At 47.4% G+C, this 14,689-nt stretch overlaps 1 protein-coding gene across 9 annotated transcripts in view; it reads left to right on the forward strand.

Annotated features, from left to right (window-relative positions):
* LOC120905542 (active breakpoint cluster region-related protein) overlaps positions 1-14,689 on the forward strand; it is a 46,963-nt gene that overhangs the window by 13,261 nt on the left and 19,013 nt on the right. The window contains exons 1-3 of one of the 9 annotated variants that reach the window (XM_040316425.1): positions 2,144-2,228; positions 6,135-6,473; positions 10,021-10,901. In XM_040316425.1, the coding sequence (XP_040172359.1) occupies positions 6,417-6,473; positions 10,021-10,901 (938 nt within the window). In that variant the 5' untranslated portion in view covers positions 2,144-2,228; positions 6,135-6,416. Of the gene's footprint in view, positions 1-2,143; positions 2,229-4,825; positions 5,128-5,163; positions 5,987-6,097; positions 6,474-9,054; positions 9,181-10,020; positions 10,902-14,689 lie in introns of those variants that run through there. The other 8 variants (XM_040316428.1, XM_040316426.1, XM_040316427.1 and 5 more) reach the window with 8 other exon arrangements.

Genomic DNA, 14,689 nt, shown 5'->3' on the forward strand with positions numbered 1-14,689 from the left:
TTACATGCGCAGTGCGGCACCGACCCACGGGCAGGAAGCGGGTAAACTAACACCTACCAGCAACGGCACCAGCGCCAATTGTGGCCAATCGATGGCAATTAAATAGGATGACAGCAGGATCCCTCCCATATCATGATATCATTGTTAGGGGCGGAGAAGTGGTGGGGTCTGATTTGGTGGCAACTCGTCGCCCGCCCGGGCACAACGCGCTCGCAAAGGCGCGGTCTGATTCATTTGCCGCCGGGCTGGTAAGGTAATGTGAGACCTGTTATGTGGTTTTTAATTTACTGAAACAACTAAAAAACCCCTATGAGACATAACAAAAAAAAAAAAAAAACTGAGAATCTCCATTGACAAGGATTGGCACGTGGGAGATAGAAGCATGAGAAGTTCTGTTTATTTTATCGATTGCGGCATTCCTCTGGAATCTGACACACTCAACTGGAATGTTGGGAGCTCTGAAGTAATAGTAGTCATGAAGCTATGTTCATCGGATGACTGTGGCAACATGTCTTATCGCGAAAGCTATGTATTCGATTGCCATCTTTTTAGTGTGGCTTTACGACACATCTTTTCATGAAAGAATGGCATTTCGAATAACGTTGTTAAATCTTGCATCAAAATCAACAAATAAATAAATAAGCATTTTTGAACTTCCTCTACACAAAACAAAAACTAACAAAACCTATTAGAAACCTATTAGAAACCTATTACAAAATTGTGAACAATTTCCAAAAGATAGTTGGATTCGGTTGCTTAAAAGGGGCTTTTATTTAGCTCAGCATGGGTTTGGAAAAAAAAATGGCATGGTAAACGAATCCAAATACCGTTGAAGTACCCATATTGCCCCCTTGTTCGGTGCCGTAATGTGACACCACTATCGGTGCTCATCAGCTCGTGTATACGCGGCTTAACACGCGGCTCTGTCAGCACCATATCACCACTATCTAACAACTGTGTGTGTGTGTGTGCGTGCACTGTTAGTGTGCAGGTGGGCGGAGTGTTCGTATCTTATCTCGACTGCTTAAAGCGCGCTCTAGTGAGTCGTATCGATGATAAAGACGTCGGTGAATCACACGCACACCACCATACCTCTCAACCTGATGACGCGATGTCTGCTTTATCATCTCTGCCCCGTGTTTAGCATTGCTGTTCCAGCTGTGTGTGCTGCTAGCTTGAAGATTTCTCGAACTTTTTTTTTTGTTTCCCACACACTCGCCAGCAGTTTTGCAAAACCCCTTTTTTTTTTTTAAGATCATTCCACACAGATCACACAAAACAAACGTTATCCAAGGTGGCCACCGTGCTCCCCCCTTCGCCGCCACGATGCGCGATGCTCTTCATTCCAGATGCGCCACTGCTTCCACAGCCAATCGTGCGTGGTTAGAATTCGATTTCGGAAAGTTTCGGCTTCTTTGCTCGAAATGGATAGGCGATGGTGTGTGTGTGTGTGTGTGTGTGTGTGTGTGAGTGTGTGTATTATCCACGTTCAGCCGGAAATGTACACGCGGTATGTAATTTTCTGCATCAGCAACAGCTCTCTCGCAATGGAACGGCGCCCGCTCTGGTGAAGTTTAGCTAGTCTACGCACGTAGCCGCAGGAGCTGCGGGTTAAGCACGATTGGAGTGCTCCGAGTGGGTCCGGGTTGTAGCCGGAGCATCTATTTCGAACCTCTCGTGCGTCTGTTTTTGTTTTTCGACCGCACTGTGTACAAAGAGGCATAAGAGCCAGCACATGTCACTGAAGTTGAAGGAATGATGGAGGAGACCTTTTGGACCGCGTCACGGGAACCGACGTTAGACGAAGACGACACCGACCTAACCTAACCCTTTCTAAAGAGCGATACCAAATCCACCTACATGGTGCAGCATCCAGTGCCACCATTTGCTGGAGGTTACTAATTAGAGTGAGTTGCATCTTTTCTTCTCCCTACCACCCACACACACACACACACACACACATACATACAATCAAGCTTAAAGTAAGGGTTTTGCCCGAGAGGCGGCAAGAGCGCACACGAATCGATACACAGATAAAACTCTAGGCGGCGAGCGCGCCATCCCCCTCATCTAGCCGCGGCCGAAACCTCTCCAAGCGTGTGTGGCGTAATACGGGCAGGTCGGATGCGCGCGCGCGCGCCCCAGTTGTAGCTGAACTGCGTTACGGTCCGGTGGTCGGGCGTTACACACCGCCTGGTCGCAAGTACGCTCGTGTGTGTGTGGGCATGGTGCGCGCGGGTTTTCTTCGCTGGTTTTTGGTGTGCGCCGCCTGTTTACGGCGTTTTGTTTTCTCCTCATTTCCTTGTGTCCGTGATGTGTGATTGTGTGTGTGTGTGTGTGTGTGTTTTCCATTCACCAGGCAACAGAGGAATTGTTGTTAATAATTCACACCGCTCGCGGCTGCAGTGTAGCAGCGCTGCTGCCGTGGAGCAGTTTTCGGTGCGTTATTCACGCTTTCGGAGCCGTTTTCACCTCCGTCGCGCCAATCGTTTCCAGCGCGAGCCCCTGGGCCTCGCTAGCAACGCACTCCGCGGTTGTGTGATGTGTTTGTTATGTACCGTTTTTGTTGTGTTTTGCTGTGTTACTCTTTGCTTCTCTCTCTCTCTCTCTCTCTCTCACTCTCTCCTTATCTCTCTCCTTCTCTCTATTTATCGTGTCGGGAAGAGTGTATAACATGTAGGCAAAAACATACAGACAAGTGCAACGAACGAGGTGGTCGGTCGGGCTCGCCTTCTGCTCGATCATATTGATTGAACACAATTGCATAAATAAGACATGATCCACCACAACAAATCCGGGTTTTCTAATGTTTTAATCTGCTCCGGTGTTATGCATGCCACGCTGTGTGTTGTGTGTGTGTGCATTGGAATCGTTGTTGAAGTTGTAGAACTTATAAATTCTAGATTTAGTGATTTCCATTACAGTACAGTTGTTAAGACCATTGCACAACAGTAGAGTTCCAGTCATGCGTTCAAATCTTGAATGAACAAAGCCCATTATATACAGGGTGGCATCGTAGAAGTGATACACTTATTCGAGTACCCCTTTTTGTGTTTTCGGTCACTGTGTGTCAAACTCGTGGGCATATTTTGGCAGCTTAATTTGTTTACTATTTATCGTGAAAAACGTACACTTAGTGCTCACTTCAGTTTTCTCATATATTATAATGGATTCAAGTCGAGAACAAATAAAAATATTTCCGAAAGGGTGACCAAATCTCGCTTGTTGCTGAATATGCACGCAGGCCAAAACATCATCTTTTCGGACGTAAAACTGTTCACTCTGGAGGAAACCTTGAATAAGCAGAATGATCGTATTTATGAGGCATGTATTCGGGATATAACAGCCGATAAAAGAACAGTCGAACGGTATCACAATACGTCAGCCGTGATGGTTTGGGGAGCTATCTCGGCCAAAAGGGAAGTTTCCGTTATTTTTTATCGACAAAAAGGCGTGAAGATCAACAAGGAGTACTATTTAGAACACGTTTTTCGAGGCCACTTGAAACCATACGTTAAGAGGCTGTTTGGCAACGACAACTTTTGCTTCCAACAAGCTTCAGCTCCTGCCCATAAGGCTTCAATCGTTCAGAAGTGGTGCAAGGAGCATTTGCCATGTTTTATCAGTACATCGGAATGGTCTGCGTCGTCTCCAGATTTGAACCCGTTGGACTTCAGCATATGGGGATACATGGTTGGAATGTTGGGCGACGTCAAACATTTCCATTTGGACTTTGGATTCAAGAAACGGTTGTTAAAGATATGGGATGAAATGCCGGTGTAAAGGTGAAAGATTTGAAATAAATTAAGTGAAATGCAGGTTTAATACCAATAGAAGCTATTTAAATCGATTCCTAAGAGAAATCAAATCTGGTGTCAATTTTATGACAAAAACAAAGTGTATCACTTCTACGATGCCACCCTGTAAAGTATGCGGGCTGGTGGCTTACTTGCTACGACGAGGGATGCATCATTGATGACAGACCGCCGATATAGCTTAGAAGAGTGGCTATCGCTTGCAAATCTACCGCTGGATAACCTGATTTCCTGGATTTTGCATGCAGTGTAACGGATATTGAAACGACTGCAGATAACGTTCAATGTGAGGTACACTTGTAAAATCAAGATGTTTAGGCCAGTTTCCAAACAATCAAAACTACCCGCTCCTAAACGACTGGGCGTAGTTGAATTCCCTTTCCTGAAGAGGAGTCTCCAGGAACCGATGTGTAATGTCTGCAAGAAATACCACTCCAATACCTGCAATAGTTTAATTGTGCAGCTTGCTGCTAGTGTAAATCAGATGCAGCATTGTCATCGTAAGACTTGCTCATCGATTGATACGAAGCAAACAAGCATACGGAGATAACTACTCTATCTCCCGGATCAAATCAATTGTCACTTCAGCACTGTGCTTATCGTGATTGTCTCATTTGCACATCGACCACTCATCGCGAACCACATTGTCGCTCCAACGATTCCCCATTTCCCTCGTGTAAAAGAATTCTAAAATTAAACTCCAGCACCACAACCCTCTATCGCAGCGAGCGTTTTTGCAACGTTCCAGTCGCCGGAAGTACGCTAGGATATTGGTGGAATGCAGTTAGAAATCTGTGCCACATTGTGAGAAGAAGCGACCCCCCTCTCACCCCCGCTCAGAACGAATCCCCTGCCTCCGCCCTCTCGCCACATACGCAAACACACATTGGTGACCACCGGGCCCCGTCGCCCAGTGTCATTAAACGTTCCCCCTTTTTCTGTCGTCCACTTGTGAACGACCACTTCCTGATCAGCTGTAATCAGCGTCCTTTTTTTTTTTTGTTTTGTTCCTCCACCCTGAACTTTAAATAAAACTTTCCTCTCCCCGCGTCGCTGTGTCTCGCTTGGTGTGCATGCTTCGTCCGGGACCTCTGCCGCCGTTGGATCATACTGATTGCAAGTTCCGGATGTGTGTCTAGCTAGGGTGGATAGCGAGAGAGAGTGCGAGAGCGACCGTCCAGAGCAACCCTTTTGGTTTTGTGCGTTTGTTCTTGGTATCCAACTGGGTGCAGTGCAGTGCAGTGTCCACGTTGGGACGGTTCGGTTATGTGACGCGGAGAAGCTGATAGTGCAGCAGTAAAGCTCAGTAAAAGTAAGGAGTGTACAGTGCGCGCAGTTCGATCGGGATATTGGGTTGCATCACCAGCGATACTGGTCCTGCCACCAGTGGTTCGTCCATTGGAGACACTTCCCGATGTGGGAAGTGAAATCTTTGGCCAGTCTCTCTGCCGAGTCCTCGTGTCCGTTCCGTGCTCTTGTGCGACTCTCCACACCGCCGTTCAATCAAGCACATTCGCCAACTTGGCTGCCGACTCCCACACGTAGTATGCGCGCGAGCGCGAGGGCTCCGCGTTGATCGTTTGGGTTGATTTTATATAATCATTTTCAATTTCCCGGGGCCGTACACCTCTCCCTTGTTGACCTGACCCGGTAAAGCGACGCCGCTTGGAAAGAACCAGAAGGGGCAACAAGTGATGTGTGCTCGTGTACGTGTGAAACATTGCACCCGCAGAGCAGGAGAGAGAGAGAGAGATGCAGAAGCTGCATAGTTAACGCTCCCGCACATCAGATCATCCCCGTCCCGCTTATCGAGGGTCCCCACTCGCTCTGAGTCGCATTCCCTTCGCCTAGCTCTGGGCCCAGTCCTAACCAGCCCCCGCTTTGCTCGGTTTGTTATCGTTCAGCGAAGCAAAGGCACAAAAAAGTAACACACACACACAACACGCACACATAGGCACGCAAACTTTATCTCCTACGAACGACAGTGCGATCAGCGTGACAGCAGCAGTGTGTCCTCACGCCAGTTTGACGTTTGGTGTCGATAGCAAAACAATTCACCCTTCCGGACCAAGTGTGTGGTGACAGCGTTGCACAAATTGCCTGTGCAAAGGGCGCATCGTTTTTTCTATTACCGTGCCACTGGTGGCCGATTCTGCTCAGCTTCCAGGGCGGTGAGTGTAGTATCGTGTTGGTTTTTTGTTGTTGTTGATTGTTGTGTGCAAGAGTTTAATTTTTTTTTTTACATTATTTTGGACGGGATCCTTTCCAACATCTACTGCAAGGCATTCCAAATCCTTAACCTTTTTCTAACCAGAACAGATACAACACAGTAACAAGCGAAGCAAGTCGGAAAAGGTGTTGAAAGGCCGAAATTTTCTTCTGAGCCGGGTGTGAATAAGCCGAGCGTTTTCTTCACAAGAGCGGGATTTGCGTGATCGTGATTAGAGGATATTGATAAAAAAAAACAGAGACGGTTAAAGTGTGAGCCAGGGCCCTGCTACCCCAGGGTGGTGAAATAGCAGACAGAGTAGGCTAGTGTTAGTACTCAGCGCCTGGATACTGGTGTGGTCGGTTTCCGATGTAGTGGTGAACGGCAAAGCGATGAAATCGAACCAAAAAGTGTCCGTATCGGATAAGATAAAGATCTGGAGCTCAAGGGTAAGTAGTGTTGCACACGGGCACGGGTGTTTAGAGGATGAAGGGATGATAACATGCACCGAGCTGGTTTGGGTAGCTCAGTGTCACACTGTGGGATGAGTGACTGTGCGGAGCACAATTCCGGTCTAGAATGTGTACGCCCCTTTGCGCTACCAATACCGGAAGATTGATAAGCAGGCTTTTGGTTCCAGAAATCACAGTAACATTCCAGTACACCTGCAACTGGTAGGAGCGCTGACCGTCAATTAGTCTTGCCGGTAACATGCTAGAGACGGCAACGGTATGAAACAGCTGCCGAGGTTCGATCCTCCTTCGTGCTTTTCAAGCGTGTGCTTAGCGAGAACCGGATCGAGAAGACACGAACGCAAAACGAATAAACACGAGTAATGTGAGAGTAATAGAACACTAGAGGAAGAAGGGTTGGTTGGTGGGTGGTGCGAAGCGAACTGCTGCTTCTCTTTATTTATCTGTGTAGGGGTTTGTGTGTTGCCTCCCAATCGTTTAGTTTGTTTGAGGTGTATAGGGGCACTACCATTAGTGCCCGAATGTGTTGTGTGCGCGCGCGCGACAATGATGACTCTTTGTGCTGGTGTGTTGTACACTTGTAGAGTCAAGTGTTGTATGTACCACTGTACCTGGACCTTGGACACACAAAACATATCCAACGAACTCAGTAATCGAACACGCGTGTGTGCGCGCGCCGCCTTGCCTTTAACTGTTGGGCGTAATTTCGCACCACACACTCTTGCTTATTGGCACGGGTTTATGGCTTCATTGTAAAAGGGAGCTTAAAAGCTCTAAGTAAAAAAGAACATATTTGCAAATCTCTTTCTGTGGGGTGCTCCATACGTGTGCCAATACATGTGCTAACATCGCGCACAGTTGTTTTCCGTAAAGCAGTCGCGATGTGCGCTTCTGTCTTTCTCTTCTTCAATTCGCGAATGTATGCGCCTAGGTGCGGTTTTTACTTAACATCTCCATCTCGTCTCAAAAACACACACACACATACACACACGGACACTTCTGTGAGCATAAGTCTACGGAGCACAGAACAACACCCCACTTGCGATATTTGCGCAACCCAGAGAGGAACGGAAAGGCAACAGCCACTTGCGTGAGTCATCGTGTGTTCTGCTGCGGTTTGCGCGTTTCGTTGCAGAAGGGAATAGAATGATTTCCCCCCGGAGACACACACACACACACTCACAGACGCAGCGACGGTTTCGCTTGGAGAAAGGGCGAGGGCGAACTGTCAACGTCTCTAAAAGGCATGACTAATAAACATTTACTTCTCTGCCCCGCCAGACCGTGGAGGGTGGTTGGTTCGGTATCGCTGGAACATAGGTCCCAAGTGTCTTCTCCCGGCCTGCTTTGATTCGTAAAGTCAATTAAGAGTTCAATGGGGGGGGGGGGGGGGTGAGGGCGGCTGAGCTGCTGCTACTGGTGAAGGTGGGCGGACAGAGTGTAAAGAGTCATCTATCCATTGTTTATCTTGCGGTGCATCGTCGTCGCAGTTGGCACAAATGCATCGTCAACAGGATCGTTCTCGGCAAGGGGGCCACCACCAGTGCCGCCCAGATCGCGGACATCGCGCAAAACTGGAACGGTGCCTGCCGGTTGTCGCTACAGGGCGGTGACGTGTAACACCGCGCCAGTCACTTGTTGAATTTGAGCGGGTAGAATCTTTTGCTGAGCACGAGTTTCTTGGAAGTTGTTGGCACAAGTTAGCACACCGGGAACAAATCATTCATTCATCATAGCGCTCTTGATGGAGCAGAGAGAGAGAGGGGCAGCAAAGAGCGCGATAGTGAGCAAATGTTTGAATTGGAAAACATTGCCTAGACATAGACATCCGGCAATGGTGTCGGGATGTGCACCTCTTAACAAATGTGCTAAACGAATTTCCATCACCAATATCTACATCTTGCCATACTTGCCGTGCCCAGATATTGGAGAAGAGCTGTTTGCAGTGCGTTAAAGTTCCATTAATAACTTTTGCGTCTCTGTACACTTCGCATGTGTTGCACTGGAGATGCAATTCGCACCGGCAGTCCAAAACCACTCGCACACTTTGCACAGTTTTGCCGCACATATCACGCATCACGTCCGGCTCCATGCGCAACGGGACCCGAAAGTGAAACAACAACAAGACGAAAAGGTCTGTCCCTGAAAATGCGGCAGCATAAGCACTGCGTGGGGCCCAGCCAGCTAGCCAGCACCAGTACGTGAAACGCAAAGAAAGCGACCGTGTTCTGCTGCACACGGTGACAATAAAACCCTGGTGGATGTGGAATGGGTGCCTCAGCTCCCAGCGTACGAACCAGCGTTTCAATATTTAAGCAAGCATTCCGGGCAGGGGAATTTTGTGCTGCTATTTGCGGTGTGTGGTCCCTCGGGTGTTGTTCAGGTGCCTGTCGAAGATAATGGGTGGGCAATAGCGGTGCGATACGCAGATGACGCAGTTGTTTGCCGTGGGTAGGCGTACCAAGTCACGCCAAGTGTGTGGAGAGCGGCCATCGAACGCCATCGCCGCCGTCTTCTGGGTGTTTGATAATCGATAAGATAAAGCAGCACCGCACCACCGTGGGCCCGGTACAGGGCCGGGGTGGATTCGGTTTAGCGAATGTGTCCCCCAGTGTACGTTCGATAGTCGGACGGCAATGTTAGTATACAGCGTTGGACAGGCTGTCAGACATTCGCGGATATGGTAGGTTCCTACTTTTGCTTGCATGTTGGGGAGCTATATTCGTGAGCTGACGATGTCACCAAATGCATTGAGGATCTCTGGACAATTTGAAGAACAGTGTTGTTACAAAATACTGACGTTCAACTGCAAGAGTTGGTTATTTTTAGTGACTGAATGCTCTGTTGAGTGCTTTTAAATTGAAGTGCAGAGATAATGTTGATCTCCCAGTTGTTGTGAGCATCTTAACGTGGTTTTTATTTATGAAATCATTTGTTTTTTGAGAATTCAATGTTTTTTTTGCTTGTAAATTTAAGAACTGTGTTGCAAGCCTTCAAGCGATGTATGCCAAAAATTGGAGTTCTCGATTTTCATTCCAAATGTTGGGACGTTTTGTGAGAAAGCTTTGGTGGCGAATATAATCTTTTTGGGTGAAGGATCTTAAGTCCAAGAGTTTGCTGTAGCACGGAATATATTGATCTCCAAGGTCTTGCGAATAGCGCATCGTGGATGTCATGAAATCCATTTTTTTTGGCAAATTCAGTACTTCAGGAATCAGAGTCAGGAAGTAACTTCAAAGGTTCTCTTGCGAGATCTTGTGATGAAGCAAGGGTGAAGAATGAATCCTATGGTACGGATATACAATTGCAAGAATTGCCTATTTGCTGCAACTGAATACTTTGTTGAGTGCTCTGTGCGTTGAAGTGTAGGGAGAATCTTTATCTCAGTCTCGTACACGTACAGCGTATCGTACGAGCTGCTCCAAATTTCTTATCATATCTCACAAAACGCTCCAGCGCGCAACTGTTTGTTTCATCTAACTAATAGAATCTTTTTTTTACCTTCTATTTTATATTTGCGCAGAATCAAATTATCAAGGCGGCGGCCAGTAATCAATCAGCTGCCGGTGCTGCCCCGCCAACCACCGACGATGCGGACGTCGCGGCCGGCGAGCAGCCGTCCGACCCGAGCGTCCAGCTTCGGTCGCGCGAGCTGCCACCGAATCGCAACAACAACAGCCCACTGAATCAGTGCATCAACGAGCTGACGACCAACCTGCACAGCCGCCGGTGCGTGAGCGAGCTGGTGGCGGCCAGCAACAGCACAGCCACCTCCGCCACGACCAACCCAATCAACGCCGGCGAACCGGCCCATCAGTCAACAGCAGCCGGCGGTCCGGCCCAGCAATCAACCAGCAACGGTCCGCAACCAACCGCCAACGGAGGCACCCCGGGGCACGATGTGGCCGGGAAGGAAGCGGCCGGCCGGGTGCGCAGCGCCAGCCAAAGTGAGGCGCAGCAGCCCCTGCTCGCCTCGCCGAGCCATTTCGTGACCGTGATCGAGGTGAAAGAGTCAAAGGGCAACGGTGGCAGTGGTGGCAGTGTTGGTGGTGCTAGTGACAAATCGCCACAGGACAGTGAGATGCCGCCGGCGCCCAAGACGGCCAACTACGAGAACGTGCTGATCAATACCGGTGCCCGGTTCGGCGGCAGCGTGGAGAATCTGGCCGATCTGCCCTACCAGCAGCAGCAGCAGCAGCCGCACACGGGCGGCGTGAACGCCAGTACGTTCCTCGATTCGAAGCATCCGAAACCGCCGGACCGAAGCAGTGACGGTGGTGGTGGTGGTGGTGGTGTTGGTGTTGGTGGCAGCTTTACCGGAGGTGGCAGTTCCATCTCCGAACGTACCTCGCAGCTGCTGGGAGCATCGGCGGCCGCCGACCACAAGAAGAAAGTTCCACCGCGGTAAGTAATCGATGCTAGAGGCATGCTTGTAAGAATAGCTAATCGTTGAATATTACTAACATACTTAGTTACGTTTGCCAGTTATTTTTGTCTTTTCTGGTGAATTTGGATCGATTACAGCGGCTCGCAAAATAATTTTGAGGGTTTAATTCAACAACTCCAGCGTTGCGGGTAAAGATACACCAGTGCCCCTTGAGACTATTTTCGACTCTTCTCACTATGGATATACTTCTCAGTACAGATGGTTTCCAACGTTTTTAGATCATCAAGTCGTTCCATCATTCTACTTTTGTCCATTGCACTGGGCTTCACAAAAGCGCACTCTAATCCTAAGGTCCGGAACTGCGGTTCAAAGCGAAAGATCGTCGGCTCTTTTCCTTCCATCTTCAGGATCGTTGGGCTCAAATGTACTCTGCGAAGTTGGATGAAACGCTGGATTTGTGACTCGGTTGAGACTGAATAGTAAATTGGATCGAAAGTTTTGAAATTTAGTGAGTTCGTGCTACTGATGCTATACAGACAAAGTACTGAATTCTGATTCCCTCCAATACACGGGGCTTGTTAAGCGCGATTGATTCTGAACCGTTATCGGAAGTAGAGGCGAATTTTGCTATTGGCGGCCGCTCACGCTGGTGGGCTTCGGCCTAAAAGGGGCTTTACTATTTTACTCCTGGGGCGTTAATTTTTTTTTTTTTAAGAACTTCGTCGATGGTCTCGATAGCAAGGGTGACAAGTCTACTAATACACAAGTACATAATAATCATTATGTCGGACACTTGGATTTTTGGGCATTTTTTGTATCTGTCAATCAGGAAATCACACAAACTTTGAAAACAAATGAATTGCCAATTCTTCTTTACAAGTGTGTAAAATTCGGTGTTCTGCTCAGCTTTCCAAACATGCCTCTTAGGTGTATTAGTGGTGTCAGGTTTTGATTATGTATTGTGATTGTGAACAGCATTTACGTACATTAGAAACAGTGAATTATTGTTGATACTGTCCAAGGTCTATAAATTAGTACAGATCGGTTCGTTCAGTCTTCTTCTCCTTCTTCTTCTTCTTCTTCTTCTTCTTCTTCTTCTTCTTCTTCTTCTTCTTCTTCTTCTTCTTCTTCTTCTTCTTCTTCTTCTTCTTCTTCTTCTTCTTCTTCTTCTTCTTCTTCTTCTTCTTCTTCTTCTTCTTCTTCTTCTTCTTCTTCTTCTTCTTCTTCTTCTTCTTCTTCTTCTTCTTCTTCTTCTTCTTCTTCTTCTTCTTCTTCTTCTTCTTCTTCTTCTGGCTCAACAACCGTTGTCGGTCTGGCAGGCCTTCCAGTACCACTTGTGACCTTGGCTTTCAGTGACTTATTGATACCCCTCCATAGCAAGCTAGTCAGTCCTAATTATGGTAGCACGGTCCATTCGGGGCTTGAACCCATGACGTGCATGTTGTTAAGTTGTATGAATTGTTGTATGAAAGTTGTTGTACGACTGTAACACGAGACCCTCAGTCCAGTCTAGGCTCAGACAAATCTTCATTTGACAGTCGGGGAGTGCAAAGTGTCATACAAGTCTTTAGAAACCATTACTCCTTTCCTGCCAATCTCCATAGAAATCCTCATTTGTTATGGCGACCAAAATCAGATCCATAAGTCCTAATCATATTGGTCTTGTTAGGTTGTCTCAAGGAATGCTTGAGACCGTTTGTAATATGCAATCAAAAGTAACACGTGTTTGTGCTGATAACTGATTTCAGCTGATTTCTAAACGTTTTGCAGATGTATAATATTCTAAGCTGCAACCATACCTACAGAGGGGTTCGGCCTTTTCTAAAACAATATGCCAATATGCCAAAAAAAAAAAAGACACTATGCCATGCTTCTACCAATAAATGTTGACTCAAGCGGTCGCGAGTCACCAGTTTGACATCTCTGGTCTATCTTTTCATTGTCTGATTCATTTAAATGGCTAGTACTTGTTTTGGCCTAGTAGGCCTGGTAGATCAGAAGTGAAGCTGATTTTAAAATCCGTACCGGTTCTGGAATTGATCCTGTACCCACAGTGATACTTGAACGTACGATAGACGATTTGCTCACCATGAACATTTTCTCAGTTTAGACGGTTTCCACCCTTTTTTGTATCATCATTCCGTTCCATCATTCTTCATTTGTCTATTGCACTGGACTTTTACAAAAGCGCATCGTAAAACCATCACTTAAGGTCATGTACGGCCATGGTTCAATGCGAAAGTTTGTCCGTTTTTTTTTTTACTTCTTTTAGCTTCACAATCCTTCATAGGGATCACATTTCGGCGCCGAAACTGGGTCGAAAAGGTGTAGCTTCTTGTTTGCATTTAGTTACTAGGTACCATATTTACCACTATTTACCAGTTATTAGTAACCTGTTTTCTTCATCCCAGTTACTTGTAGCTACGTCACAAATAACAGATCAGTTACCTTTAATTAGCTACTAGGCCGCTTGTACAATTTTGGTTCTACTCTCTTAACGATCAGTTCGCTGCCGGTTAGAAAGAAAGTTACTAGTTACTTTTTGTTACTTTTGGCTATCAGATTGGATTGGTCGGAAATCCCTCGTAGTCTCCCGGAGCATCCATCAACTCCGGATGACTTCAACGGACATGTTTAGCGTCACCGGTGTCACCATTATCAAGCAAACGCGGTGCACGGCATAGATGATCAAACCGAATGAGATCAGCATCGGAAGTCTAGCAAATCAGTCAGTCGTAGAAATGCTTGAAAAGAAATGTGTGTGTGTGTGTGTGTGTGTGTGTGTGTGTGTGTGTGTGTGTGTGTTTGTTGTTGTTGTTGGAAAAAGCCAACGTTGATGTACTACAGCGTGAAGTTGCTTTGGATCCGTTTGGAGCTTATGCTTATAGCTTATAGGGAACTGTTGAATGTTTTGTGGCTTTGTTTGTGTGTGTGTGTTTTTTTTCTTTATGTAAACTCTGAAACCATTACGATTTCCATACGCTTTCGATGCGATAATCTTGTGCACACACACACACACACACACACATTTGCAGCGCTCCTCACGCCTCCTCACGGCCCCACAAGTTTACGATCCTCGTCGTGTGCAGTGTGACAAACCTCATTCGTTGCCCGGTAACAAATGTTGCTCCAACCCGGGGGGGGACCCGCTCTGGCCACAAAACAAGCATGTGTGCCCCAAAGCATAACTATTTAATCGTGCAAGCAAAACCGGCACGGGCAGTACGGGGTGGGAAGGGAGCAAGCTTAAGGTTTATGGTACACCTTCCCAGGGCAATGTTAACTGCAGTGGTGCGATTTTTACGGCACAAATTCGTTGCACACCGGTTGTGCCGTCCCTCTCCAGGTGGGGTGAGGGGGTTGAAAACGGGAGGAGAGGAGGAGTTCACCCCCTTTCGCCTACCGATTGGAAACGGCAATCAACACCTGTTTATGGTTGTTTATCGGGCGGAATGTGTATGCGGCGGAAGCGTTTTGGTATTGGCAGGCGTGGTATTGGAGCCTGCAGCGCGGTAACAAGTGTAGGCTCCCTTCAATCCCCCCCCCCATCCCCCCTGCGCATGTTTGATTTATATCAATCAGTTCCGTTATTAGGATAACAACAGTACGGGGCGGGGAGGGAGATGCAGTTTTCAGTGTACAAAATTTCCCAATGAGCTGTACAGAAGTTTATATAAACTTCCCCCAAGGCAGCCCCGTCGACTGACTAATGCCTGTGGAGGGTAATGCTTTAGCGGCGCGCTCGCTGTTGCGTGAAACGGGTGGGGGCCGGTATGTTGCGGAAGTAAGTCACACCGATCGAGCC

Source organism: Anopheles arabiensis, chromosome X, assembly GCF_016920715.1.
Source record: "Anopheles arabiensis isolate DONGOLA chromosome X, AaraD3, whole genome shotgun sequence".
In the NCBI taxonomy this organism is placed as follows: Eukaryota; Metazoa; Arthropoda; class Insecta; order Diptera; family Culicidae; genus Anopheles; species Anopheles arabiensis.